We start from the raw sequence: 26,645 nt of genomic DNA, 5'->3' as shown, positions 1-26,645 counted from the left end.
AGAAACAAACGGTCAGCTTTGGGGAGATTAGGATAAATCTCCTCTTCTTCGGGGCGACTAATCTCCCTCGAACTGCCTTCCAATCGGCTAGAATGTAAATCGCCGGCAGGGTGGCACTTGGAGCGCTTCGTTTTCCGAAGTCGCCCAAAGTTTCCTCATGAGACAACTTCGGGCACTTTTCGGAAAACGAAGCGCTCTAAATGCCATCCAGCCGGCAATTTACATTCTAGCCGATGGGAAGGCAGTTCGGGGAGATTAGTTGCCCCGAAGAAGAGGAGATTTGTCGCCGGGCGACTAATCTCCCCGAATCTGACCGTGTGTCTCTGCCCTTACAATCCAATCAACCACTGTCTGTGATTTACCCTCCTCAGTAGCAGAATATAACAGAGCCGAGCCCCCTGCAAAAATATTTTTAGGGGCCAACCCATATCCTCTAGCTCATGAACAAGTACCTCCATGCAGAACCCCCCACTGACAGCACCCATTTTAGGCCGAAAGAAAATGATAAGTGGCAGAAAAGGGAACTGTACAGAAACCATCTAAGCCCCCTGGTTGGCTCCTTTTTAAAGGACAAAGTGGGGACAGAAAAGAACGGGCTGGAGTAGAGTGGAGCAGTCATTGAACTGGACATTATTGTGTGTGAACCCTTGAGTATTCTCAAGGCAAAATAAGTAGGTGGAAGGGGCATGGACTCAGCCCTAATGCTCTGGCCAGAAGGTGCAGAAAGGGAAGGATTTTATAAGGAGAATTGAGTTTGGCTGACCCTAACTGGGCTACAAGGCTAGTGGGGATTGAAACATGCACCATGTCAACCAAAGTTAACTGGGATACTCTGAGATCCTTCCCTAACCAAATGGTCAGTGAAAGGCAATTAAAAGCCAGGAGGCCCTAAAGTCACGATAGAGTAACAGTAGTGAACTACTTGTAGTTACAGGGTTATCTGTTGTTTTACAGCTTCAGAGGTATCTGCTGGTGTTCCCCTATAGTACTCTCATGATTGGGCTCTTCCCCTAAGCCCCAGGATCGCCCCTGATTCTAGGTCAGTTTGGTGGCACAGTATTTGGATTGTTGTGTTCGCCTTAACTGCAACCAGGTCACTATCTATAAGTGTGTATGTATGAATATTTTTATTTGTTTAGCACTCTTTGAGGGCAAAGCACTGAACAGCAGGACAATAAATTAGTAGAGGAAACAGGAGCCATTGCAATAATAACTTATAAGTACAAAAATACAATACACATAAATATAGTACAAAAATACAATACACATAAATATAACGTATAGCTAAAATACATATTAAATGCTTAGTGTCAAGGGTGGAGGTCCCTGCCCTGGAGAGCTTACAGTATCTGCATAGGCTTTGTTCTGCGTACACCTATAAAGAATATGGCATTGAGAATATAAAATTATATTTTTAGAAAAGCCCATTAGACTTGAAAGCATTTCTTTTTGTATTTTGTCACTGTGCCGCATGTGAAGTTAATGAGGTGGCGGTAAAAGGGACAGAAATGAATGACTCTTATATCCCTAGCCTGGCTAATCATGATATGCCTACACTTCCTAACTGGGTTATGCCTGAAAACTGCACAAATTGGCCCCAGGGGGCAAGAAATAATATCTGAAGTCCCTGACAGCACATTGCTCGCAGCCCTATTAAATTTTTATGTAGCGAATTAAAGGCAAACTAGTGCCTAAAGGAATAGGAAAATGTGCCATTAGCACTGTACAGCGACCAAATAAAACTTGTCCATGCAATATTCTTTATCTCCAGTATTATATATCAGAAGGGGTTGCTAAATAATCCCATTTTGACCACGATCATCAGGCAGAAAACTGTGGGGCTCTAACCTCAATCAAGAAATGCTCAAATAAGTGTTTTGAGCAAAGGTCCACCCGGAGGTCCATTATCTTTTACCCTAAGGTTTAGAGGCCCACTACCCCATCAATGAGTATAAGAAGTCAGCGACTGAACCAGAACTACATGGATTCACTTCCACACAACCATCCAATCAGTTTTCTAAATGGTTGATAAGTGTAATTTGTCCATCACTGATTGTGGTCAGTGCCAGAAAGGAAATAGAGAAGGTTGTTGTGTTGCCTGTGTTGGGGAGATGAGTCTTGTTGGGGAGATGAGTCTTGTTGGGGAGATGAGTCTTGTTGGGGAGATGCGTCTTGTTGGGGAGATGCGTCTTGTTGGAGAGATGAGTCTTGTTGGGGAGATGCGTCTTGTTGGGGAGATGTGTCTTGTTGGGGAGACGAGACTTGTTGGGGAGATGAATCTTGTTGGGGACCCGGTAGCTGCCATTGGAAAAAAGTTCCAAAGCGATCACTGCAACTGCCTAACGTTAAGCCTGAGCTTTCAAGGAACCTTGGATGACACTATACTATGGTATGATATGGTTGGTGCCGACAATATCTGCCCACTTGACTTTCTGTCCCTAGATCTGCAGGCAATGAGTAACCAGAAGCATGGAAAGTTAAAGTTAGTCTGGTCCTAAGCATATTCCTGGTCAGTGATCACTGCCAGCTTGGAAAAGGAAGTCCAGCAGGTGCTGGTGGCTACTCTGTCAGAACAAGACAAGGTCATTAACAGGGTCATAAGATTAATGATGGCAGCACTACCTTCAAAGGGCACATTGACCTAATGAGAAGGCAACGTCAATGGTGTCAGAGGGCCGATGGTTTGGTTGTACTGCTGGTCCAGCACTGGTGTGAGGTTCCCCTTGTTGGGTTAGATTCCCTCATATTCGACTACTAACGTGATAAAAGTTTATCAGTGAGGGTTCCCATGTATACCCCCTGCGTCACATCCAGTTTCATCCTACCTTCAGCTTAGCAGAAACAGAGATGGGTAGCAAACATAAAAATGGGTCATGTTTAATAAAAGACATCTTTTTCTTGGCCATCTACAGCATCTTTAAATCATATCTACCATTTAAATACACCCAAGGCATTTTTATTATAAACCATGATAAACATTGGCTGTGGACATTGCCCATTTATGAGCCATGACCTGGTCTGTCACTGTTATGGGATCGTACGTGGATGGGCCACATGTGGTGGAGTGCACTGGTACGCTACGCAGCAGGGAGGTCTATAGGGGGGCCCTGGGACAGCAGCCCCGGGGGCCCCCCAGTCCGACCCTGCTTTTGCTTAATCTCCCCACCCGCGACCTTACACTGCCTGCCTCCAACTTCCGGTTTTATAGACATGCGCTTGCCCAGCCCTGCCCCTTTTGTGACATCTTTGGTCTAGGATCTGGGTCTATAAATAGAGGGGGGAAGCCGGATGCGGAGGGACACGGGTTGGGGGTAGCGGGTCAAGTTTTTCTTGACCCACACGTCACTAGTATAGGTGCTGCAACTTTTAAGATAGCCCTGCTATTTTCACCATCAATATGCACAGAAATTCCATAAAGGTCAATGGAATCAGCATTGCATGCTAAAACATTTAAGAGAAATCTGTTGCTTTATATGCTTGTTGCTTTAATTGTGCGGCTTGTCCCTGTAGATAGAATGTTCTCATTAAACAGGTCCCCAAATGCCTTTTGTATGCCGTTTGCAGTATTTTACATTGAATTCCTGGGCACAATTACCATTTCCTAGGAGGATACATCTGTACTTCATATCTGTGCAATAAAAACAAGCCCCCGGTAAAAATAATAAAGATATTTTTTCTATTCAGAGGGGGCCTGTGGCTCTTTTTTCTCTGCTACTGTTGAGGGGAAGAGAAACGACAGTAGCCTGGTTTCATTTTAGCTTTGTGTAATAATACAGTAATACAGAACTCACATTCACTTCCTATTGATTCCCCAAATAGAAATCTTTCTAGCATTTTGAAGGCCATAATTACCAAATTATAGTAGAACATCACACATACTTCTATATTTCATGAGCATATTAGGGGGTGCAAAAGCCTGCCTATTACCACTCATAAAGCACTTGCGTTCAGGTTAGTAATGGAGGCAAGAAGCTGGGGGGACCTAGTGGTGGGGGTTGGTGGTGCAAGTGGGAAAGGGTTGGGCTGGAGGTCCGATGGGTCAATTAGTATTGTAGTTGGTGAGAAAGCAGATGTATAAATAAATGTTCAATATCCCCTAAAATTTTCCGTACGATAACAGTCTCTTGGATGAGGCCTTCACTACAGTACTCTAGAGCAGGGATCCCCAACCTTTTGAACCCATGAGCAACATTCAGGAGTAAAAGGACTTGGGGAGCAACACTAGCATGAAAAATGTTCTTGGGCTGCCACATTCTGTGTTCTGTGATTGGCTATTTGGTAGCCCCTATGTGGACTGGCAGCCTACAGGAGGCTCTATTTGGCAATACATATGGTTTTTAATCCAACCAAAACTTGCCTTCAAGCCTAGAATTTAATAATAAGCACCTGCTTTGAGGCCACTGGGAGCAACATCCAAGGAGAGTAACATGTTATTCATTAGCTACTGGTTGGGGATCACTGCTCTAGAGAGTGACCAGTTTTGGCTAGATCAGCAGGGGGTACATTTATTGCCACTGAGAGGCATCCAAAATGAGGATAACTGCCATCTGTGAGCGAGTGCCAGCTAGACTGTTCACTACAGTGATTTGCTAAGCACAAACAAGTGCATCTCCCTCTGTTAGATGGCATTGCTCTGGAAGAGGATTTCCATTGGTGAATCCTCTTGCATCAGTAATTAAGCTTGGAGTGCATATAGATATCGTTTACATGAACTTCAATATATGAGGAGTCTCTAATTTTATGTACCACTGAGAGGCAGCCTTTGTGCTCTCGAATCATTGCTCCACAGCCAAGGAATCCGGTAACCATGACCATCCCTCCAGCAAAAAGGAGAATATACGCAGACACGGCAAGTGTACTGGTGGCAAGGAAATTTATGTAGCCGCTCTTTTCCATCAAGGTCCAGGCTCCTACAGCAATGACAGCAGCGCCACCCATCTGCAAAAACATAGAAAAGTTCATCACGGACTGATGCACAGTCAATACTTGTTGGCAGGACTGCCATCAGAAATCACAGGGCCCCATACGACAAAATTTCCTGGGCCCCCTGGGCTGCACCCACCGCAAGCCCCACCTACAGGTCCGCCCTCCCCATCCCCACAGGTCCGCCCCCCACCACACAGTAAAAAAACAATATTGGTTTTGGTGGCTAGGGTTCCCACATGTTAATAAAAAATTAAAAGATATTGGTGGTCAGGGCCCCCCATAAAAAAACATTTGTGGCCAGGGCCCCCCCATTAAAAAATATTGGTGGCTAGGACCCCACATGAGAAAAGAAAAATTGGTGGCCAGGGCCCCCCCACATTATGAGAAAATTGGTGGCCAGGGCCCCTTAAACGTCCATGCCTTCCCGAAGTCAGCAGCTCTCAGAAAGATGGGGGGCCCGGCTAATCAAGTAAGTGTGGCGTGGCAGGGCCCCCTTACCCTCGGGGCCCCCTACAACTCTCCCCCCTGTCCCCCCCCCTGATGGCTGCCCTGCTTGTTGGTGATGAAGTTGGTTGGAGAAGGGCTGGAGAGAAGGAGGTAATGGCACAGTGGGGAGGGTCCTGGGACTGACAGATGCCCAACAGTAAAATGTTGGTCCAGACCATTGGGTTTCTAGCCAGCCCATGCACCACTGAGGTGGTTTGTTGAGCAATGCTCCATGGGAAGGTTTTATGGAAGGTTTGAACCCTCTTAAATTTCAGCCTATCCCATTCTTTTTTTTTTTTTGCTTCAACATTTTTATTTGGCTTTCCAAAGCATAAAAGATTTACAATGTAGCAGATCATATTAAGCTTGAAAGAATAAATAAATGTAAATGTCAACACAAGATTATATAACAACTATCTAAATATAAACCAATAAAAACAACAAAAAAACAAAAAATAAATCTCACATGGTGAATTTAGCAAATCAAAAATATTTTATGATGATACACAACCATCAAAGCTGCCCAATAAATAAAATAGTTAAACCTGTAACAACTCCAGAATTTTAGTTTTATGTCTAGGGTCAACTTGATCAAAATAAAGAGATAAATCATCAGCAAACCTGAGTTTTCTTCTGATCTAGTTTTTATGGTTTAATTGTGTTAAAATATCTTTTATTGATATCAAAAATCCAAAACTGAAATAGGGCCTTTTTAGTAGCCGCCATAAAGCAGAAAAAATAAGCTCGAAATCATATTTGGATTAGGATTACAGTGTTTACCCAAAGTAAAAGAAGGAGCACCAATGTTTAAAGGGGCATAAACCAGAGAAAGAGCTAAATTTATTTTCAATTTAGAACAAATAAAATCTCTTAAATTTTTCCAAACTGGGGTAATGAGGGGACAGTTCTAAAGATAAAGGAAAAGGTTCACATTTTCCTGTTTGTATTTAGGGCAAAACAATAACTAACCCAAACCCTTATAGGAAGGATAAAGCTTTCCATATCCAAGATGGATACGTTTAAAGTGTTGAACTCTCCATATCTCAGAAGAAAAATATTAATTAAATTTAATAATTGACGAGGTTAACTAGGTGGGGTTGATGTCACATAAAAGGTAATTTGACCATTTGAATGCTGAATCTGAAAGGGGGTGTTTATGGTCAGAGAAGGGATCCCAAAAGTTAAAGGATAAGTAAACCTTTAAAATAAGTGAATGTAAAATTGATGAGAGTGTTATTCTAAGCACTTTAGTCATTCACATTCATTATTTATTTTCTTTTAATTCCAAGATATTAAGGGATAATCTGCTGTTAATATGAATGAATTGTGTTCCAACAGCGCCCCCTGCTGGTCAGTTTCTGATCAGTCTGACCACCAAGTAGTCAAGGAAGTTGTCAGGAGAAAGAAAGAGGCTGCTCTGATGTTCTTCTGCTTAGGAAAGATTTGAGAAAGGTTTCTAATCGTTTTCCTAAGCAGAAGAACATCAGAGCAGCCTCTTTCTTTCTCCTGACAACTTCCTTGACTACTTGGTGGTCAGACTGGTCAGAAACTGACCAGCAGGTGGTGCTGTTGGAACAAAATTCATTCATATTAACAGCACATGTATCCCTTAATATCTTGGAATAAAAAGAAAATAAATTATGAATATAAATGACAAACGTGCTTAGAATAGCACTCTCGTCAATTCTACATTCACTTATTTTAAAGATTTACGTATACTTTAAATAGTTAATATTTAAGAGCTCTAAGGGTAAGGGCACAGGGGCAGATTCGGGGAGATTAGTGGCCCAGGCGACATACTCCCCAAACTGCCTTTCCACCAGATAGAATGAAAAATCTCCAGTGGGATGACACTCAAGGCGCTTCGTTTTCCGAAGTCTCTTGAAGTCTACTCATGAGGCAACTTCGGGCGACTTCAGAAAACGAAGCGCTGTGCCATACCGCTGGCGATTTTTCATTTTAGCCATCGGGAAGGTAGGGGAGATTGTCGCCCCGAAGAAGAGGCGATTTGTTGCCGGGGCGACTAATCTCCCCGAATCTGCCCGTGTGCCCTTACTCTACATTGTCACCCAGATTAGATATCACCTCAGCTACCCAATCTTTCTGGAGAGCAAACAGATCTTTGTTGGAGACTGAGAGGAAAGCACTTTTAATATAAATATGTAACAAGTGGTCAAATTTTTTCAGATGTTTGATTTTTTTAGACCTGGAGCTTGCCATTAACGGGGTTGACAAAGTCTTTAATTAATAACTGTTGACGTTTAGTGGTGAGAGAGATAAAGGGAGAATAACCAGGTTTAAACTGTCCCATTCTTCGATAAAAATACAACAGTCATAGGGATTTTGAACTTAGAGATTCAGAAATGTCCCTTTCCCGGCACTAACAGCTCTGAATTTATTCTCTAGGGGAACATCTTCCACAAGTCACATTAAAGCTCTATCAGTAAGGAAAAGAATGGCGGACTGCTTGAGAATAATTCGATAGAACTGAATTAGCAACAAAAAGGGTTTCCATATTTAACCCCAGGCCGGGCTTAAGAGCAGCACAAAACATAATGGATTCTTATTATGTGAAATAAGAAACCATTAGAGTAATTTCGAAAATCCTATTTTTATAAAAAAAAAAAATCTGCTTTATTTGCCGCACTTAATGGAGTGGGGGGTGCCAGCAATAGAAACGTGTTTATTTCAAACATAAATAGGAGATTCCTGAAATAAAGTCCAAGGTTACTGTATTTATACCCAGGCCGTGTATGTTCCAGCCATTTGTTATATTCTACACTTAACTGTTGTTCTGGTTTATTTAGAAAGGAAGGAAAGCAATAACGGATAATCTCTGCAGGTTTGGTTTTATTAGACTATAAATATAAAGTTAATATATGAAGTTAATAAAAAAAAAAGTCAGCTGAGAATAGAGACGCAAGGATTGTATGTTGTGCTTCTTTAACTCCTTCACGTCGGCTCCGGTCATCTTTTATTTTTATTTTTCATCCTGGATGTACATATATGTGTTCAGAATAATAGCAGTGTGTTTAAAGTGACTAAAGCTCTTTTTAATATATTTTATTTCCATACACCCAAAACTGCACATTCTATTCCAAATCAGAACATGAAGAAAAATGGATCAAATGTGTGTTATTCCTTTACAGAAAGTGAAGAAAAGGGAATATTAGGCTGTTAAAAATATCAGTCCCTACATTCTTCACTCATTCACTTTATAAACTGAAAGATGTTTCAAGCTGTTGTTTTCCTTTGAATGACTGAACTAATATTGAGTTGTATAACAGTGTTTGTGCTGCACATCTGTGTTGTATGGACTCCACCAACTTCCAACAACCTCTTACACAATTCCAAAAGGCATTTCTTGCTTTTGCCTCACACCCCATGTCACCCCACAAGTTTTCTATTGGATTAAGGTGCGGGGATTGGGCCCCTCCATAACGTCTTGTTGGTGTGGAACCAAGATGTTGCTCAGTTACTGGTGAGTTTGGGGTCGTTGTCTTGTTGAAACTCCCATCTCAAGGGCAATTCCTCTTGGGCATAAGGCAACATGAGCTCTTCAAGTATTTGTATTGAAACTGATCCATGATCTCTGGTATAAAGAGATAAATAGGCCCAACACCACAGTATGAGAAACACCCCCATATCATGATGCTTGTGCCCCCGGCTTCACTCTGTACTGGGACTTCAGTTCAGTGTTTGGGGGCGTCTGACAAACTGTCTGTGGCCCCTAGACCCAAAAAGAACAATCTTGCTTTCATCAGTCCACAAAATGTTGCGCTATTTCTCTTTAGGCCAGTCAATGTGTTCTTTGGCAAATTGTAAGCTCTTCAGCACATGTATTTTTTCCAACAATGGGACTTTGCAGGGGCTTCTTGCCGATAGCTTGGCTTCACATAGGCGTCTTCTAATTGTAACAGTATCACAGGTAACGTCACTCCTTCTTTCATCTTCCTGGAGCTGATCATTGGCTGAGTCTTTGCCGTTTTGGATATTCTTCTATCCATTCCAATGGTCGTTTTCCCTTTTCTTCCACATCTTTCAGGTTTTTGGTGCCATTTTAAAGCATTTGAGATCATTTTAGCTGAGCAGCTGATAATTTACTGCACTTCTTTGTATGTTTCCCCCTCTCCAATCAACTTTATAATCAACGTCCGCTGTTCTTCTGAACAATGTCTGGAAGGAGCCATTTGAGTCCGATTTTCAGAGAGAAATGCACTATAACCAGCAGCACAACATTTGCTCCTTCTTTCATTAAATAAGGGCCAGAATTAAATCCTGTTTTTTCCCAGAATGAAGGAGCTCACTAATTAAACCCCACACTGCTATTACTTGGTGGGTATATGTCTTTAATTCTTAAAACAATACGTTTTCTTGAGATCTCCAGATTCAGCCCCCAATAAATGCAAGAGAACTTTCGTTTCTGCCTTCTCCAGGTACAACTTCCTTTTCCCTTCAGTCAAGGAAGGCTCCCCATTTAGAGTCCTCACTACAAACCACAAGGGCATTTTTTAAAAACGCATTTTTACGTTGCGTTTTTAAAAACGCATATTCGAGCATAAATATGCACAGAATTAAGTCCTATTGAAAGAAATGGTATACTCACTATTATAGCAATTTCCATGGGGTCCAACATCCGCCACATGACGCCAGTATTTGCGTTTTTCAGAAGAAACCCCAATACACCAAAGAAACACCAAATTATTGAACTGTGTGGGATCCGCAGGTTTGGAAATACGCTGTGTATTTTAAATATGGCAGCCAAACTCTCCCTAGATGGATTGCTGGTGACTGTTGCGTATTGAAGATCAGTCTGGATACATTTCGCATGTAAATTGCTTTTCCGCTTGGCTTTTTTTCACAAAAGTTTAATAGAATTCTTTGCACTATGAGAAAATCAAAAGTCACCTAAGAATTCTATGTGCGAGTATTTATGTAAACTTACCCAAAACAGGAAATTGAACACAAAAAGCAGATATTTCAGGAAGACGCCTCCCCTGTCATCTTTTTCCTCTTCGTATTTCCGCGCCATTGCAGCAGCCCCTACAAAATATAAAAGCGGAGATGACGTTCTGGGGGATGATCTTTCTTTACCTTTTTGAAAGAACATTTAAGTGTGTGATGAATTGCCGCCCCATTTGTGTTTATATGCGTAAACTCACAGCGGTCAAATAACATACAGGAGATACTGTCAGGATTACACTGTTTACCCTGCAAATAATTCACTCTACAATATAAAATTTCATTCCTGAACCAGCAAGTGTATTTAGTTGTAATATTGGTGTGTAGGTGCATCTCAGGTCATTTTGCCTGGTCATGTGATTTCAGAAAGAGCCGGCACTTTAGGATGGAACTGCTTTCTGGCAGGCTGTTGTTTCTCCTACTCAATGTAACTGAATGTGTCTCAGTGGGACCTGGATTTTACTATTGAGTGCTGTTCTTATATCAACCAGGCAGCTGTTATCTTGTGTTAGGGAGCTGCTATCTGGATATATCATGCCAACTTGCAGTACAGCAGTAAAGAGTGACTGAAGTTTATCCGAGCACAAGTCACGTGACTGGGGGCACCCAGGAAACTGACAATATATAATAATAATTCAACGATGCGTTTATCACTTTCTCTAAATCAAAATCATATTTTAAAGAAAAATTAAAACAAAAAAAGAATGTTCTGTGTGTTGCAATAAATATCATGGGATTGTGAGTAGGTTGATTTGGATGGAGGAAGCTTAAATAAGTTCCATTCCCGTTTATGTCCATGATGACTCCATTCTACAAGCCCTATTGTAAAGCTTATAGCAAGCAGCAGATACAGAACTTTCATATTCAACCTTGTCACATCAGACATTTGTCCCCCTAGTAGTGATCACTGACCAGGAGCCTTCACAGTAGAAACCAAGACCAGATTGCCTTCCACTGAGCATGCTCAGGCTTGCAATGACCGCCTTCTGCTTAGGAAAACAACTAATTGTTTTCTTATGCTTAGAAAAACAATTAGAAACATTTCTCAAAAGCAGAAGAACATCAGAGCAGCCTCTTTCTTTCTCCTGACAACTTCCTTGACTACTTGGTGGTCAGACTGGTCAGAAACTGACCAGCAGGTGGCGCTGTTGGAACTAAATTCATTCATATTAACAGCACATGTATCCCTTAATATCTTGGAAATATAAAAAAAAATAATGAATGAATGTACATTGCAAAATTGCTTAGAATATCACCCTCGTCAATTTTACATTCACTTATTTGTAAGGTTTACTTATCCTTTAAATAAAGAACACTTTTGATATTTTGCCATAAAAAACTCTTGGCAGGCTGCAAGACAAATGTGGATTTTCTAACAGCCATTTCTGCCTATTTATAATTCATTACATTGATCAATAGATCCGAGAACAAACGGTGAGCTGAAAGCCCCTAAACACCGAAATAAAGCCTCTTCTTTTTTCTGTATTTTGTTCGGGTATACTCCTAATTCTGAGTTCATTTCTGTGCTGTGTCCCACACCATCATTTTCTTTCCTCCCATTAAACTGTTTGGCCTTCAAAACACTAATTGTTTATAACTGTGATTTACTAGTAAGTCGTGGAAATTATGTGCCCTCACTAAACACATTGCACGTTTACACTGCAGTCTGGCATTGAAGACTTGAAAGACATTTGGCCATGGCCAATGCCATGCTATAGTAAGGGTGCACTCACATCAGACAGGTTTTTTTAAAGGGTAATCACCTCCTTCCTTTTTAAACCAATAATCTAAGCACCCTAGGCCCCCATCGGCTTTACAACCACATCTCTGGCCAAGTAGAGAAGTCCAGTTGGGTTGGTGGCCACCATCTTCACATTAGGTCCGATGACTGTCTCACTTTCTTGTACAAATCCAATCCATACCTGAGTACACCTCTAGAAGCTCTCTCTGTTTGTTTAGGATAGCAGCAGCCATATTAGCTTGGTGTGACATCACATCCTGCCCGAGTCTCTCCCTACTCACTCATAGCTCTGGGCTCAGATTACAGCAGGGAGCGGAGGAGGGAGGGAGAGAGGAGCAAACTGAGCATGCTCAAGCCCTAGCCCTGGAGGTTTAAGGTGAAAACAGGAAGTCTGATACAGAAGGACAGAGGACTCAGAGCAACATTACTTTGAGGGTTTACTGGTGTATTTATATAGACCTTTCTGATAAAGCTTACATAGTTTTAACTTTTCCTTCTCCTTTAAAGGATTCTGTAATTAGGGTCCTGACCGAACTTCTTCTTCTTCTCATTCTCCCAGTCGTAGAGCGTTTGCTCAATAAACGACTTTTGTTCTGGAATTGCTGCTCTTTTTTATATTAAATTACATTTTTGCCTCCAAATTGAATATCTTCCGGCACTTCGGGTCTCGCACAGAACAAAACAAAGAGTTTGACCTGATTTTGCACTTTCAACTTCAACTGAATGACAATAAAAGCCTGAACATACGGGAAGGAGAGAGAGAAGCAAATTCATTCTGGAGAAATAAATTGCCCCTTCTTTACACAATTTCCCATTCACACTTCAGTAGATTGCAATTATAATAAGTCTTGAACTTTTCATGCATTTTAAATTAAAGGTGCCGCTTTCTCTAGAGAAGATGGCAGCCGGCTATAAACCTCCCACATTTCTTTCGATGAGCATCGCCTACTGTGGAAAATAAACTGGCATTTCAGTAGACATACATCTTCTGTTAAAAAGATGTTAACGGAGATGGGTAGAACCTGTTACTAGAATAGCATAGCTGTTCTTACAGGGGTTCAGGAACAATAAGGAGGACTTTGGGAGGCTGAACATCCCCATAAATGGACCACGAGCTAGCGCTCTAACCTGTTACTGTTCAGTACCCAATCAGTGACTGGAAGGGTCACCTGCATGCTAGGGATCAAGAGCCAAATAAATGAATAATTATGTCCTACGTGGCCCTCCTTTAAGTTTCTGACGTACTAAGAGGTTGGAGAGATGAAAAAGTTGGGTTCTGGCTATTACGTTAGACATTCACTCACTCTACCTGTATTGAAAACATTTTTATTTCACACAGTCTAGTCTATTTACCCAGTTTTCTATACTGAACTGGTCCTTCAAAATAAATCCTAACATTCTTGCTCAATGCCTCAATGACTTTGACTACAACTTCCAGCATACTCTGACATACTATGAGTTAAAATATTTGGGTTGTATTCTCAAAGCAACATCACTCAACAAAACTTTTCTACAGCTCTGTAGGGTTGGTGACCCAATGAATGGAAGAGAATCTCTTCAGATCCCCAGTATCAGTGACCCGATGGATGAAAGAATCTCTACAACTTCCCAGGGTCATTGACCCAATGAATGAAAGAATCTCTACAACTTCCCAGGGTCAGTGACCCAATGAATGAAAGAGAATCTCTACAGCTCTCCAGAGCCAGCAACTCAAAGCATGTAAAATAATCTCTACAGCTCTCTGGAGACCCAACACATGACAGAGAATCTCTATAGCTTTTAACGGTCCGTGACCCAATGGGTGGAAGAGAATCTCTAAAGCTTTCCATGACCTTTGACCCAAGGTATGGAAAATAATCTCTACAACTTTCCAGGGCCAATGCCCCAATGCACAGAATAGAATCCATTGGGAGCATTAAACACATCACTGCATAACAGTTTTTGAAAAGGTTTAGATCCACTTGAAATGTTATGCAATCCTCCCTAAAACAGAAACTTTTGGCCCTCCTAACTCCCCAAAGTAGACATCCCAAACTTAAACAGGTTCTGAACCTACCATGAACTTGTTCCACTGCCTCCCCCCCAAATTGTCTACGAATCAATTAGTTTAACAATTTAAACAATCTAATAGCATCTTATTCTTAATTACCTTTTTTTAGGAAATATTCAGTTTCTTTGATCAATCTTAAAAAATGGCTTCACAGCTGAAACCTCTGGGAGCAAACAAAGAATGTTTCAAAGCAGACAGTATCGGACTGGGATGCCACCACAAAACCTTAGACCATGGGCACACTTTCCAAACTATTACTCCTCCTAACTCAACCTCTTTATTTTCCTAGTCTTTTATATCTACTTAGTATATTCTTCCATTATTAAGCATTTTTCCCATTAAGACATAGGAAATGACCATGAAATAGGCCAATTGGTTAGCAGAAAGAGGTCCCACTAACACCTGAGTCCACTAACACCTGGGCCCACTGGGACTTTCCCTGGTATCCCGATGGGCCAGTCTGACACTGAATGCAGAAGAGACAGAAAAATCCACAGCCATCCACACCAACATTTGTTTAAGACGCATCACAGTTTCAAACAAGGGACCTAGTTGTTCAAAAAGCTTGTTTCTAAAGCTCCCATATAGACGCAAAGATTTTTCTTGCAGAACGACGATTTTAGCGAAGTCCAACCAATCCTTCAAAATTATCGTGCGGTTAGTGGGATTCGAATGATCGTACATCTTACTATTTTTCGGCCGACATCTTTACTGGTCCCAGTGCAATCTATCTATGTTTGCAGGGCCAAGCAGGCAGCTACCCTTCAGTTTTGCTGGCAATTTCGCCTGAAATGGTCTTTTTAGTTGATGGACACATCGTACATTTAAACGATTGTTTCGAAATATTCGTGGTCTCACGATAACGATTGGATCTTTTAAAAATCTTTACATCTATGGCCAGCTTAAGACCTATTAGAGATTGTTTGCATAATCCTTTGCTAAAGTACTACTTTGTTCATACTGTAACTCAGTGATTGTTGGACTTTTCAGGTTCATGCCCCACTTGGGGATCCAATCTTTGGCCAGAGCCTCTTTTACGTTATGACAAGGTTACAGATCAAGAAAAATGTTGGAATATCAGTCAGTCAGCCATAGTTTCAAGAAAATCTACGGCATTTAAGTGTTCACCACCAAATTTCACCATAATAAGCCTTTGGGATGAGCCCCATCAGTTACATGCATCTCTTAGGCCACATATACTGATAGAACATGCACATAATAACTTCTTATTGGTCAGCTCCATCATCTAAATGTTATGCTGAACCATAAACAATGTTCTGTATGCTGCTAGTTCTCATGACTTTATAATGAACTATAAGACACACTTCATTTATCATACGCAAAGGTCTAGTTCACGCCAGATTCTACACAGATACATGTCTTATATATCGCAAACCAAATACACCGCATGAAACATTGTCTTTGCCTTGTGTTGCACTTACCGTGATGTTGCGTTACGGCCGAGCTCAGGCACTTTAACGTCTCCTCTGCAGGGACTCTGAGCTAAACAAAATGAAATCAATGTTGTTTTACTAAAAGCTTGAGGTTCTATTAAAGCCTGAGACAGCAGCTTTTAGTGAGCGTGCCTTATCATTTGGCTGACGGAGCCAGATCCTGTGGTATTATGATCGTTTCAGAAAAAAAAACTTGAAGGTTAAATTGGCTTACTTGAGTGACGTACGACTGTAGGCTGAAATGAAGTATGGTTGTTGGCAGATTACTGCCATCTGCTGGTGTGTGCAATTGTATGGCCTATTTAAGAAATATATATCAGGAGATTTGCCCTACACTAATATTTACAAGGTATTGAGAATTGTGTACCAAGAAACATGCTGGTCAAAGAAGTGTGTTGCAAGGATCCGGGATGCAAGTTTGTGACTTAAATGCTCTCATTGCTCTCACTCACCAAAGACGTTGGACCACAGTTATAGTAAGACATTCTGTAGAGAACATAAAGACTCATCACTAGATCTCCACAGGTTCTAGTAGAGCAACAGCCTTCATATCTCCTTAAACATTGGTTTTCAGTCATGCTACATTTACAGTATATAATACTAACACAGAGAGTTGTAGACTCATCATGTGATCTCCACAGGTTCTAGTAGTAGACCATCAACATTTGGGTAAGCCATAGTAGATCAATAGCGTTTACATCTTCATCAAACCATGATTTCCCCACTGGCATTATAGCACTTTGAAATCATATAATAACAGAGGGTGTTATAGGGTCATCACTTGGTTTCCTCTGGGTCTGGTAGTAGACCAGTAACATTTGGGTAAGCCATGATAGAGATAGAATTTTGTTTCAACAGTGTCACCTGCTGGTCAGTTTCTGACCAGTCTGACCACTAAGTAGTCAAGGAAGTTGTCAGGAGAAAGAAAGAGGCTGCTCTGATGTTCTTCTGCTTAGGAAAGAGAAAGCTTTCTAATTGTTTTCCTAAGCAGAAGAACATCAGCCTCTTTCTTTCTCTTGACAACTTCCTTGACCACTTGGTGGTCAGACTCATCAGAAACTGACCAGCAGGTGGTGCTGTTGGAACACAATTCATTCATATTAACAGCACATGTATCCCTTAATATCTTGGAATAAAAAGAAAAAAATAATGAATGTAAATGACAAAAGAGCATAGAATAGCACTCTCATCAGTTTTACATTCGCTTATTTTTCAAGGTTAATTGTCTAGTATATCAATAGGGCTTTTTCTATTGGATCTTTAGTAAGCTGAATGGTCATAGAACTATTTATGAAAGTTTAGACACCAGTCCATTGCCCCCAACTTTAATAAACGGTCCCCAGCACCAGCAATTCCAAGCCTCTTGCAGCCTGACCCCCACGCTCCTTACCTTTTTGTGCACAAGCGGGTCCGGGGAAGGGGGGCCACATCACTGGTACAATTGCACTCTCTGCACTAGAAGAGCCAAATTTCTGGTTTAATAACCGGAAATTCGGCTCTTTAAGTTACCAGGAGCAGCTTTTTACATCCTCTAGTAACCAGGGAGCTGCTGCCGCAGCAGTGCCCCTGGCAATGATCCTTAGGTTCCAATGCCAGAAATATGCACCTGGTATAAAATAAAATTACAAATAAACTCAGAAATGTAATAAATGTACTCAATATGCAATTTTAATATCACATCATGCCAATTTCTGCACAATGCCCCGAAAGAAACCAATTCTACGCTGTTCTGAGCATCAAAGTAAGTTTTTCAGACAGTAGAACATTTTTGTTCTAATGACAGTGTTCATTAAACATAATTACCAGGCTGCGGCAAAGAAACACTGTGATTTATTACTCAGTTGTGATAACATCACACTAATAACCCATCTTATTTGTATTGAATTTTAATAGCTGCCTCGAGGAGGTCACATAAAATGCTGAATAATTCTATTCCAGAGCAAAAAGCGAGACCCAGAGGAAATGCCATTCTACTACATATTCATTAAGCCTCTTCTTATTCCTTTTGCACTTACATAAATGTTCCCTTCAATCTGTCCAGAAAATTAAATTCCTTTATCAAAGTCTGCCCAGATTTTATATTACACAGCAAATATTTTTGCTTTAAAGGATACTTAAACCTTTAAAATAAGTAAATGTAAAATTGATGAGAGTGCTATTCTAAGCTCTTTTGTCATTTACATTCAATATTTATTTTCTTTTTATTCCAAGATATTAAGGGATACATGTGCTGTTAATATGAATAATTTGGTTACAACAGCGCCACCTGCTGGTCAGTTTCTGACCAGTCTGACCACCAAGTAGTCAAGGAAGTTGTCAGGAGAAAGAAAGAAGCTTCTAGGGTTGCCACTTGGCCTATTTTGACCTGGACAGCCCATTTTTTTGAAGGGTTGTACAGTTCAAAACTGACTGCCCGGTTTTCCAAATCATGTCATGCCCCCTCTATGTCATGCCCCTCCCACACTACATCACGGCCCGCCTCTCCCAGAGTAAGTCGGGAGGAAAGATGGCCACCCTAGGTCCCCCACAGCACTGAAGACTGGCGAACAGGAGATTTGCAAACCTCCAATATGTCTCCAGTGCGTTTAACTAATCTGGATGCGGCTGGGTGGCATATTACCCCTAAAATTCTGCCACCCTAGGCCTGGCCTTTATGGTCTTGCCAGAAATCTGGGCCTGTTTATTAGCCAGGATACTGTAGTGACAGTTCAACCCTGGTGGCATTAAATAAATAGACGCAATCATTGCAGCTCTCCTTTAGTAGATGAAGTAACAATAGCTGCCTCCTGAATTATTTACCAGCAGTTAAATCTGTTGTGTTCTACACTTGACTTTGCAAAACACTATTTCTTCCCTTAACACCTGGACATCCTGAGCTGATTCCTGGAGGTTTAATGTGGACATCTGGTCCCCGACAGCAGTTTAATTCGCTTCACCTCTTTAAAATGACAGGTCTGTTTTAAACTCAGGAGTTTTGGAATTTAGAGGAATAAAGGGCACTTTTGTATCATTAGCATAATGTATAGGCTGGTGCAGAGAACGGCATTCTGTTTGGCAAAGCGTGCTGCACCGTGTCTAGAATTAAAAGGAGAGTTCACATGACAAATGACTTAGAATCTTGTAAATGGAAGCAATTTATTCCATTCTGGAGTTTATTTTTTAAGTTTTGTGTTTTGAATGATTAGAGTTTAAGGAGATGCCCTTTGAAGAAGCTTAGTCTGGATTTTGCAGGAGGAAGATGCTGTTTGGCAACAATAAGGGGTGAGCCACAGAGGAATGTAGAGCAACTCCAGTTGAAGAGAAACCAGCAGCCTAGAGGTAGACAGCACCACCAATGGATTATGGTGCCATTGCAGGGCATACCCAGTTGGGTGAAGGTTACTAAGCCTGGCAGTTATGTATATCAACCAAGCTGGGCTTATTGAACTAATCCAAACTAGAAGCTACTCTTGTTTTAGAGCCCAAACCAGAAGCTCCTTTTGTTTTAGATCCCAAACTAGAAGCTCCTCTTGCTTTAGAGCCCAACTTGAATCCCTTAGAAGAAGCTTAGTCTGGATTTTGCAGGAAGGAGAAGGAATGTGCTGCTTGGCACCAATGAGGGGTGAGGCACATTGGAGTGTGGAGCAACCCCAGTTGAAGAGAAACCAGCAGCCTAGAGGGAGACAGCACCACCAATGGATTATGGTGCCCTTGCAGGGCATGCCCAGTTGGGTGAAGGTTACTAAGCCTGGCAGTTATGTATATCAACCAAGCTGGGCTTACTGAAATAGTCCAAACTAGAAGCTCCTTTTGTTTTAGAGCCCATAGAGCCCAAACCAGAAGCTCCTTTTGTTTTAGATCCCAAACGCAAAGCTCTTCTTGCTTTAGAGCCCAAACTTGAAGCTTAGTCTGGATTTTTCAGGAGGGAGAAGGAAGGTGCTGCTTGGCACCAATGAGGGGTGAGGCACAGGGGAATGTGGAGCAACCCCAGTTGAAGAGAAACCAGCAGCCTAGAGGGAGACAGCACCACCAATGGATTAAGGTGCCCTTGCAGGGCATGTTCAGTTGGATGACGTTTACTAAGCCTGGCAGTTATGTATATGGACCAAGTTGGGATTACTGAACAAGTCTAAACTAGAAGCGCCTCCTGTTTTAAAGTCCAAACTAGAAGCTCCTCTTGTTTTAGAGCCCAAACTTGAAGCTCCTCATCTTTTAATGCCCAAACTATAAGTTCCTCTTGTAGGGAACTTATTGCTCGCCTACAATATATTGAAGTCTGTGAATCTGTGGAACATAATGGGTGAATGGTCTTCATTTACAACATACTTAATACATGTTTGGGACCTTTTATCCAGAAGGCTCGGGACCTGGAGTTTTCTAGATAATGGAACAATTTTGATCTTCATACCTTAAGTCTACTAGAAAATCATATAAACATTAAATAAACCCAATAGCCTGGTTCTCCTTCCAATAAGAATTAACATATCTTAGTTGGGACCAAGTACAAACTACTGTTTTATTATTACAGAGAAAAAATAAGTCATTTTTAAAAATCTGGACTATTTGATTAAAATAGAGTCTTTGGGAGATGGCCTTTCCGTAGTTCAAAGGTTTCCGGATAAGGGTAGTTCACACAATATTTCTTATGTTATACAAAACTTTGATAATGCACTGCTTATGAAATGCAATTGTTGTGTGTGTGTGTGTGTGTCTCATTAACTTTGAAAGTGGAAAGTTCTTAAAATAAAATTGCCAGATTCCCATGTCAACTGTCATACAAAGGATCTGAGTATGACAGATGCTCCGAGATCAAAATGATATTAATTAAGCAGCCTCTGTGGCTATGACTCAGTTATAACCGTACATTTGTCTGAATCTAAGTCACTTAAATCTCAAGAACAGCTCAGCCCTTCTAAGGGCAGAGACACACGCTGCTATTTCGGGAAGATTAGTCGCCCATCAACAAATCACTTCTTCTTCGGGCGACTAATCTCCCCAAGCTGCCTAGAATCTAAATCGACGGCGAGATGGCACTCGGATCGCTTCGCTTTTCGCCCAAAGTGAGGCAACTTTGGGCGAGATCGGAAAACAAAGCGATTTACATTCTAGTCGGCGGGAAGGCAGTTCGGTGAGATTAGTTGCCCGAAGAAGAAGTGATTTGTTGATAAGCGACTAATCTCCCGAAATAGCATTGTGTGCCTCTGCCCTTATGCTTCTGGTAATCATCTCTAATTAATCGGTTCCCTATTTTTGTTTAAAATGCCTTATTTCTTATGGCTTTGTTTGCGCTCAGAGCTCAAGGGAAGGTCTCTACTGAAATTCGAAGAACAAACAATTAGAAGAATAAACAATGAGGATGTTGAACAGCTTCTTCAGTAACCCATATTAGCAGTGAGAGACTAATGGGCTTCTTCTAGGCCAGGCTAATAAATCGGTTCATGTTGGAATATGGGATTCAAGTCGCTTGTGTCATATCTTGATAGATCTTTGTTCTTGTGCGCCTAGTTTGCAACTGCCTCTAATTCCTTTGCCATCACAATGAGAAATTGTTATCTCATGACTGTTCCATTTCCTCGAGGCAAAGCTGAGCCCTGTAACCTGTTTACCAGCGCCGTGAAGATTGCAAATGATGGATGCGGTGGTTGGAAAGTCGAACACCAAGGCCTTTCGGGAGCTTGACCTGGCATTGGTTTCGCTATTTAAAGGCAAACTCTCCTTTACAGATACATAGATGCATGGGATACATGTACAGGTATGGGTCCTGTTATCCAGAATGCTCAAGACCTGGGTTTTTACGGATAACAGATCTTTCCATAATTTGGATCTTCACACCTTAAGTCTAGTAGACTTAAACATTAAATAACCCCAATAAGCTGGTTCTGCTTCCAATAAGGATTAACTATATCTTAGTTGGGATCAAGTGCAAGTTACTTGTACTTTATGTGGATAAACTAAAATGTGCTTCATCACATATATCTTTAATGCTAACAAGCAAACTGTTTCAGCTAAGTGAACAACCCAATTTCTAACCTTTGGTAAGATTAAAGGAGAACTAAAGCCAAACTAAAGAAGTACGTAGTACATTATGTTTTGTGCTTCTGTACCAGCCCAAGGCAACCACAACCCTTTAGCAGTAAAGATCTGTGTCTCCAAAGATGCCCCAGTAGCTCCCCATCTTCTTTTCTGCTGATTCACTGCACATGCTCTGTGCTGCTGTCACTTACTGAGCTTAGGGAGCCACTCACAATATACAGTACACATAGAATAGAAATGTCACAATATAAGGCTGATTAGTAATTAATACACATAATTACTACATGTCAGCACAGAAACCAGTGCAATTAGCATCAGAATTGAATAATCAGCAAACCTGTATCATCAGCTTATATTACAGCCAGGGAAGCTCATTTTCTGCTGGATAATTAGTGACGAGCCCTAAGCTTCACTTCTCAACAGCCAATCAGAGCCCACTGAGCATGTGAGTGTCACAGACACTCCTAACAAAATCCAAGATGGGAAACCTCCTTTAAAAACTTTGAAGGCCTGAATCATTACTACTCTAGAGATGCTGAACCTTTTGGCTGGTTCAGTAAGTTCAGTAAATAAAATATGGCATTTCAAGCCATGTTAATTTTTAGGGTTTGGTTCTCCCTTAAAGAGAGACTAGAGAGAGTGTACGTATATGAAAAACTAAAAGCCCAATCACTAGGACCTTATAAACATCGGTGGTGACAGCAAAAGGAGTAGGGAGGGAGGGTAAAAATGAATTCTAGAAAAAATAGTGGTGCAGTGGCCCCCCATTTGCCCATTTACCAAAGGGCTCCTGTTTATTTTGATGATGCATTAGTGTATGGTGGGGTTAGTAGCCCAGTAGCATGTGGGTAATCTATGGGTCTTGTCCAACAATTGGTCCTTGATAACAGTACTTGATCCAAATCCTAATAGAAGTCATGAATATGTTAATTAATAAATTAATGTATTAAATTAATTATTTTTTTTTGCAAAAACAAACTACATTTTCATTTTCTTACATAGTTTTTTTGGAGACAGTTTTAATCCTTAAAATAACTGTGTTGTTGGATCCTGTCCAAAAAGGAGGGGGAAAAAATGCAATAAACTAGAATAGCACACGTAGGCTAATGGCACAATCAGAATCACTTTGCAGCTGAGACCATTAGCAGTTAGTGCAGAAATGATTTTTATGTGCTCTGGGTGCCACACTTGACTGCTCTGTCACAAAATAAAATTGGTTTAGAAAAGCTCTTCCAGATGCCTCTTGCCTTGAACTCAATAGAGGAGCATCAAAGAACTCCAGAGATTAAATTCATCCCACCAGAAAGTTCAACAAGAAAGGGGAAAGAGTTTAATGGCATCAGCCTAAGGACATCAAGACTGAAATTCATGTTGTAGAGGGTTGATGATGAGGAAAGACTGGCCAAGTTGGGGTTGTTCACGCTGGAGAGGAGGAGCGTGAGCGGTGATATGATGTCAAAATCATGATGTCGAACTATGTAAAAATATATAAGGGGTAGTGATGCGCGGGCTTGCTGATACCCATGGACGTTACACTGGGCGGTATTGATGGGCGAATTTGTCCTGTTTCGTCATAAAAATGAATTTCCCACAAAATTCGTGAAACAGCGGAAAATTCACGAAACGCGAGTTTTGACACCAGAGTCAATTCACGGGTTTCAAAATCGACGTATGCCTATTTTATCCAATTGCATTAAAGTCAATGGGCGTGCGATAAACTGTCGCCGGCATCAAAAAACTTTTGCCGTCAAACTATCACGCCAGTTTTGTGAATTTATTCACTGGTGGCGAAACGTGGAAATTCGCCACAAATTTGCGCCTGGCGAATAAATTCGCCCCATTGCTACTGGGCAGGTATCGTGCTGACCTCGCTCCTCCATTTGAGGGTCGTGGGACCTTACACTGCTGGTTTCCGATTTTATAGACGCGCGCCTGTTTGTCTGCTCTATAAAAGGAAGGGGAAAGTTGGGCTCAGGTGGAGGGAATGTCGGTCCAGGTCGGGTCTGGGTTGGGTGTGGGTCGTGAAAAACCCGACCCGCACATCACTACAAGGGGGTCATGTAATAATCTCTCTAATGATTTATTTACCAGTAGGTCTTTCCAGCTGACACAAGGTCACCCATTCTGATTAGAAGAAAAGAGGTTCCAGCTAAATATTGGGAAGGGGTTTGTTACAGTGAGAGCTGTGAAGATGTGGAATTGTCTCCCTGAATCAGTGGTACAGGCTGATACATTAGATAGGTACAAGGAAGGGTCGGATGCTTTATTCACCAGTAGCTCCTCCCAGCAGACAGGAGGGAGCCAATGAGATTAGAGGAGGGAAAGGGGTGTTACAGGGAGAGCTGGGAAGTGAATCAGGGGTACAGGCTGATACATTAGATAGGTACAAGGAAGGGTCGGATGCTTTATTCACCAGTAGCTCCTCCCAGCAGACAGGAGGGAGCCAATGAGATTAGAGGAGGGAAAGGGGTGTTACAGGGAGAGCTGGGAAGTGAATCAGTGGTACAGGCTGATACATTAGATAGGTACAAGGAAGGGTTGGATGCTTTATTCACCAGTAGCTCCTCCCAGCAGACAGGAGGGAGCCAATGAGATTAGAGGAGGGAAAGGGGTGTTACAGGGAGAGCTGGGAAGTGAATCAGGGGTACAGGCTGATACATTAGATAGGTATAAGAAGGGGTTGGGTGGTGTTTAGCAAGTGAGGGAATACAGGGATATGGGAGATAGCTCATAGTACAAGTGTAACGGTTGGCACCCTAAACCCAGAACCAATGCCAAGCACCCTGGTCTTGGCTCGTGCTTCCGCCTGTAGCAGCGCCTTTGGCCTCGGGAGGAGCCCTCAGCTACTCAGATGCTACCAGGTCTTATAACGAGAGGTGCAAGGCAAAGGTTCTGGACAGACAAAGAGGCCAAATTAGCTTTTTATATGATTCAAATTTCGCACCATTGCGTGCTGCATGCACGTTAATGTCAATTTGGGGAAAGATACGCTTGTTTGGCGATGTTGCCAAACACGCGGATCTTTGCGTCTATGACCACCTTAAGGAATATCCTGTTGAATAGCATCAATCTAGACTAATGCTGTCCAAAATATTCAACAATAGCATTTCAGACATCCAGTATACCAAATATTCAGACGTTGTAACTATATAACAAAACTTATATCTTACTGAGACATTTATGGGGTCCCTGGAAAGTCTGGAGACCCCCTTAGACCTCCTTGTAAATGGTTTCTATAAATACAGTCATATGGTTAAAAGGCACAGAACTAAGGTTATACCCCACATTACCATTATTGGGGGCAGCCATTCAAGCACAGGATACACAGTAGATAACAGATAAGTACTACTATAGTTTATATAAACAAGCTGCTGTGTAGCCATGGGGGCAGTCATTCAAGCACAGGATACACAGTAGATAACAGATAAGTACTACTATAGTTTATATAAACAAGCTGCTGTGTAGCCATGGGGGCAGCCATTCAAGCACAGGATACACAGTAGATAACAGATAAGTACTACTATAGTTTTATAAACAAGCTGCTGTGTAGCCATGGGGGCAGCCATTCAAGCACAGGATACACAGTAGATAACAGATAAGTACTACTATAGTTTATATAAACAAGCTGCTGTGTAGCCATGGGGGCAGCCATTCAAGCACAGGATACACAGTAGATAACAGATAAGTACTACTACAGTTTATATAAACAAGCTGCTGTGTAGCCATGGGGGCAGTCACTCAAGCACAGGATACACAGTAGATAACAGATAAGTACTACTATAGTTTATATAAACAAGCTGCTGTGTAGCCATGGGGGCAGCCATTCAAGCACAGGATACACAGTAGATAACAAATAAGTACTACTATAGTTTATATAAACCAGCTGCTGTGTAGCCATGGGGGCAGCCATTCAAGCACAGATAAGTACTACTATAGTTTATATAAACAAGCTGCTGTGTAGCCATGGGGGCAGCCATTCAAGCACAGGATACACAGTAGATAACAGATAAGTACTACTATAGTTTATATAAAAAAGCTGCTGTGTAGCCATGGGGGCAGCCATTCAAGCACAGGATACACAGTAGATAACAGATAAGTACTACTACAGTTTATATAAACAAGCTGCTGTGTAGCCAATGGGGCAGTCACTCAAGCACAGGATACACAGTAGATAACAGATAAGTACTACTATAGTTTATATAAACAAGCTGCTGTGTAGCCATGGGGGCAGCCATTCAAGCACAGGATACACAGTAGATAACAAATAAGTACTACTATAGTTTATATAAACCAGCTGCTGTGTAGCCATGGGGGCAGCCATTCAAGCACAGGATACGCAGTAGATAACAGATAAGTACTACTATAGTTTATATAAACAAGCTGCTGTGTAGCCATGGGGGCAGCCATTCAAGCACAGGATACCCAGTAGATAACAGATAAGTACTACTATAGTTTATATAAACAAGCTGCTGTGTAGCCATGGGGGCAGCCATTCAAGCACAGGATACACAGTAGATAACAGATAAGGATAATCTGTGGGGATAATAGCCTCTGGGAAGGGAGTGTGACTGTGGGATAGCAGGTATAGTAGGGAGAGATGGTGTCTATAGTAACAGGGGATAATAGTCTCTGGGAAGGGAGTGTGACTGTGGGATAGCAGGTATAGTAGGGAGAGATGGTGTCTATAGTAACAGTGGATAATAGTCTCTGGGAAGGGAGTGTGACTGTGGGATAGCAGGTATAGTAGGGAGAGATGGTGCCTATAGTAACAGTGGGATAATAGTCTCTGGGAAGGGAGTGTGACTGTGGGATAGCAGGTATAGTAGGGAGAGATGGTGCCTATAGTAACAGTGGATAATAGTCTCTGGGAAGGGAGTGTGACTGTGGGATAGCAGGTATAGTAGGGAGAGATGGTGCCTATAGTAACAGTGGATAGTAGTCTCTGGGAAGGGAGTTTGACTGTGGGATAGCAGGTATAGTAGGGAGAGATCGTGCCTATAGTAACAGTGGATAA

The 26,645-nt window shown here is 41.6% G+C and overlaps 1 protein-coding gene across 2 annotated transcripts in view; it reads right to left on the bottom strand.

Annotated features, from left to right (window-relative positions):
* Window positions 1–15,832, bottom strand: part of tspan11.S (tetraspanin 11 S homeolog) — a 30,441-nt gene extending 14,609 nt beyond the window's left edge. The window contains exons 1-3 of one of the 2 annotated variants that reach the window (XM_041587964.1): window positions 15,608–15,832; window positions 10,358–10,455; window positions 4,747–4,938 (exon numbers count right to left, since the gene is read on the bottom strand). In XM_041587964.1, the coding sequence (XP_041443898.1) occupies window positions 4,747–4,938; window positions 10,358–10,444 (279 nt within the window). In that variant the 5' untranslated portion in view covers window positions 10,445–10,455; window positions 15,608–15,832. The remainder of the gene's footprint in view (window positions 1–4,746; window positions 4,939–10,357; window positions 10,456–15,607) is intronic. The other variant, XM_018254504.2, reaches the window with a different exon arrangement.
* Between the last annotated feature and the right edge of the window lie 10,813 nt (window positions 15,833–26,645).

The sequence above is a fragment of the Xenopus laevis genome, chromosome 3S (assembly GCF_017654675.1).
Source record: "Xenopus laevis strain J_2021 chromosome 3S, Xenopus_laevis_v10.1, whole genome shotgun sequence".
NCBI classification, from domain to species: Eukaryota; Metazoa; Chordata; class Amphibia; order Anura; family Pipidae; genus Xenopus; species Xenopus laevis.
This window is presented reverse-complemented; position numbering and strand designations above follow the sequence as displayed.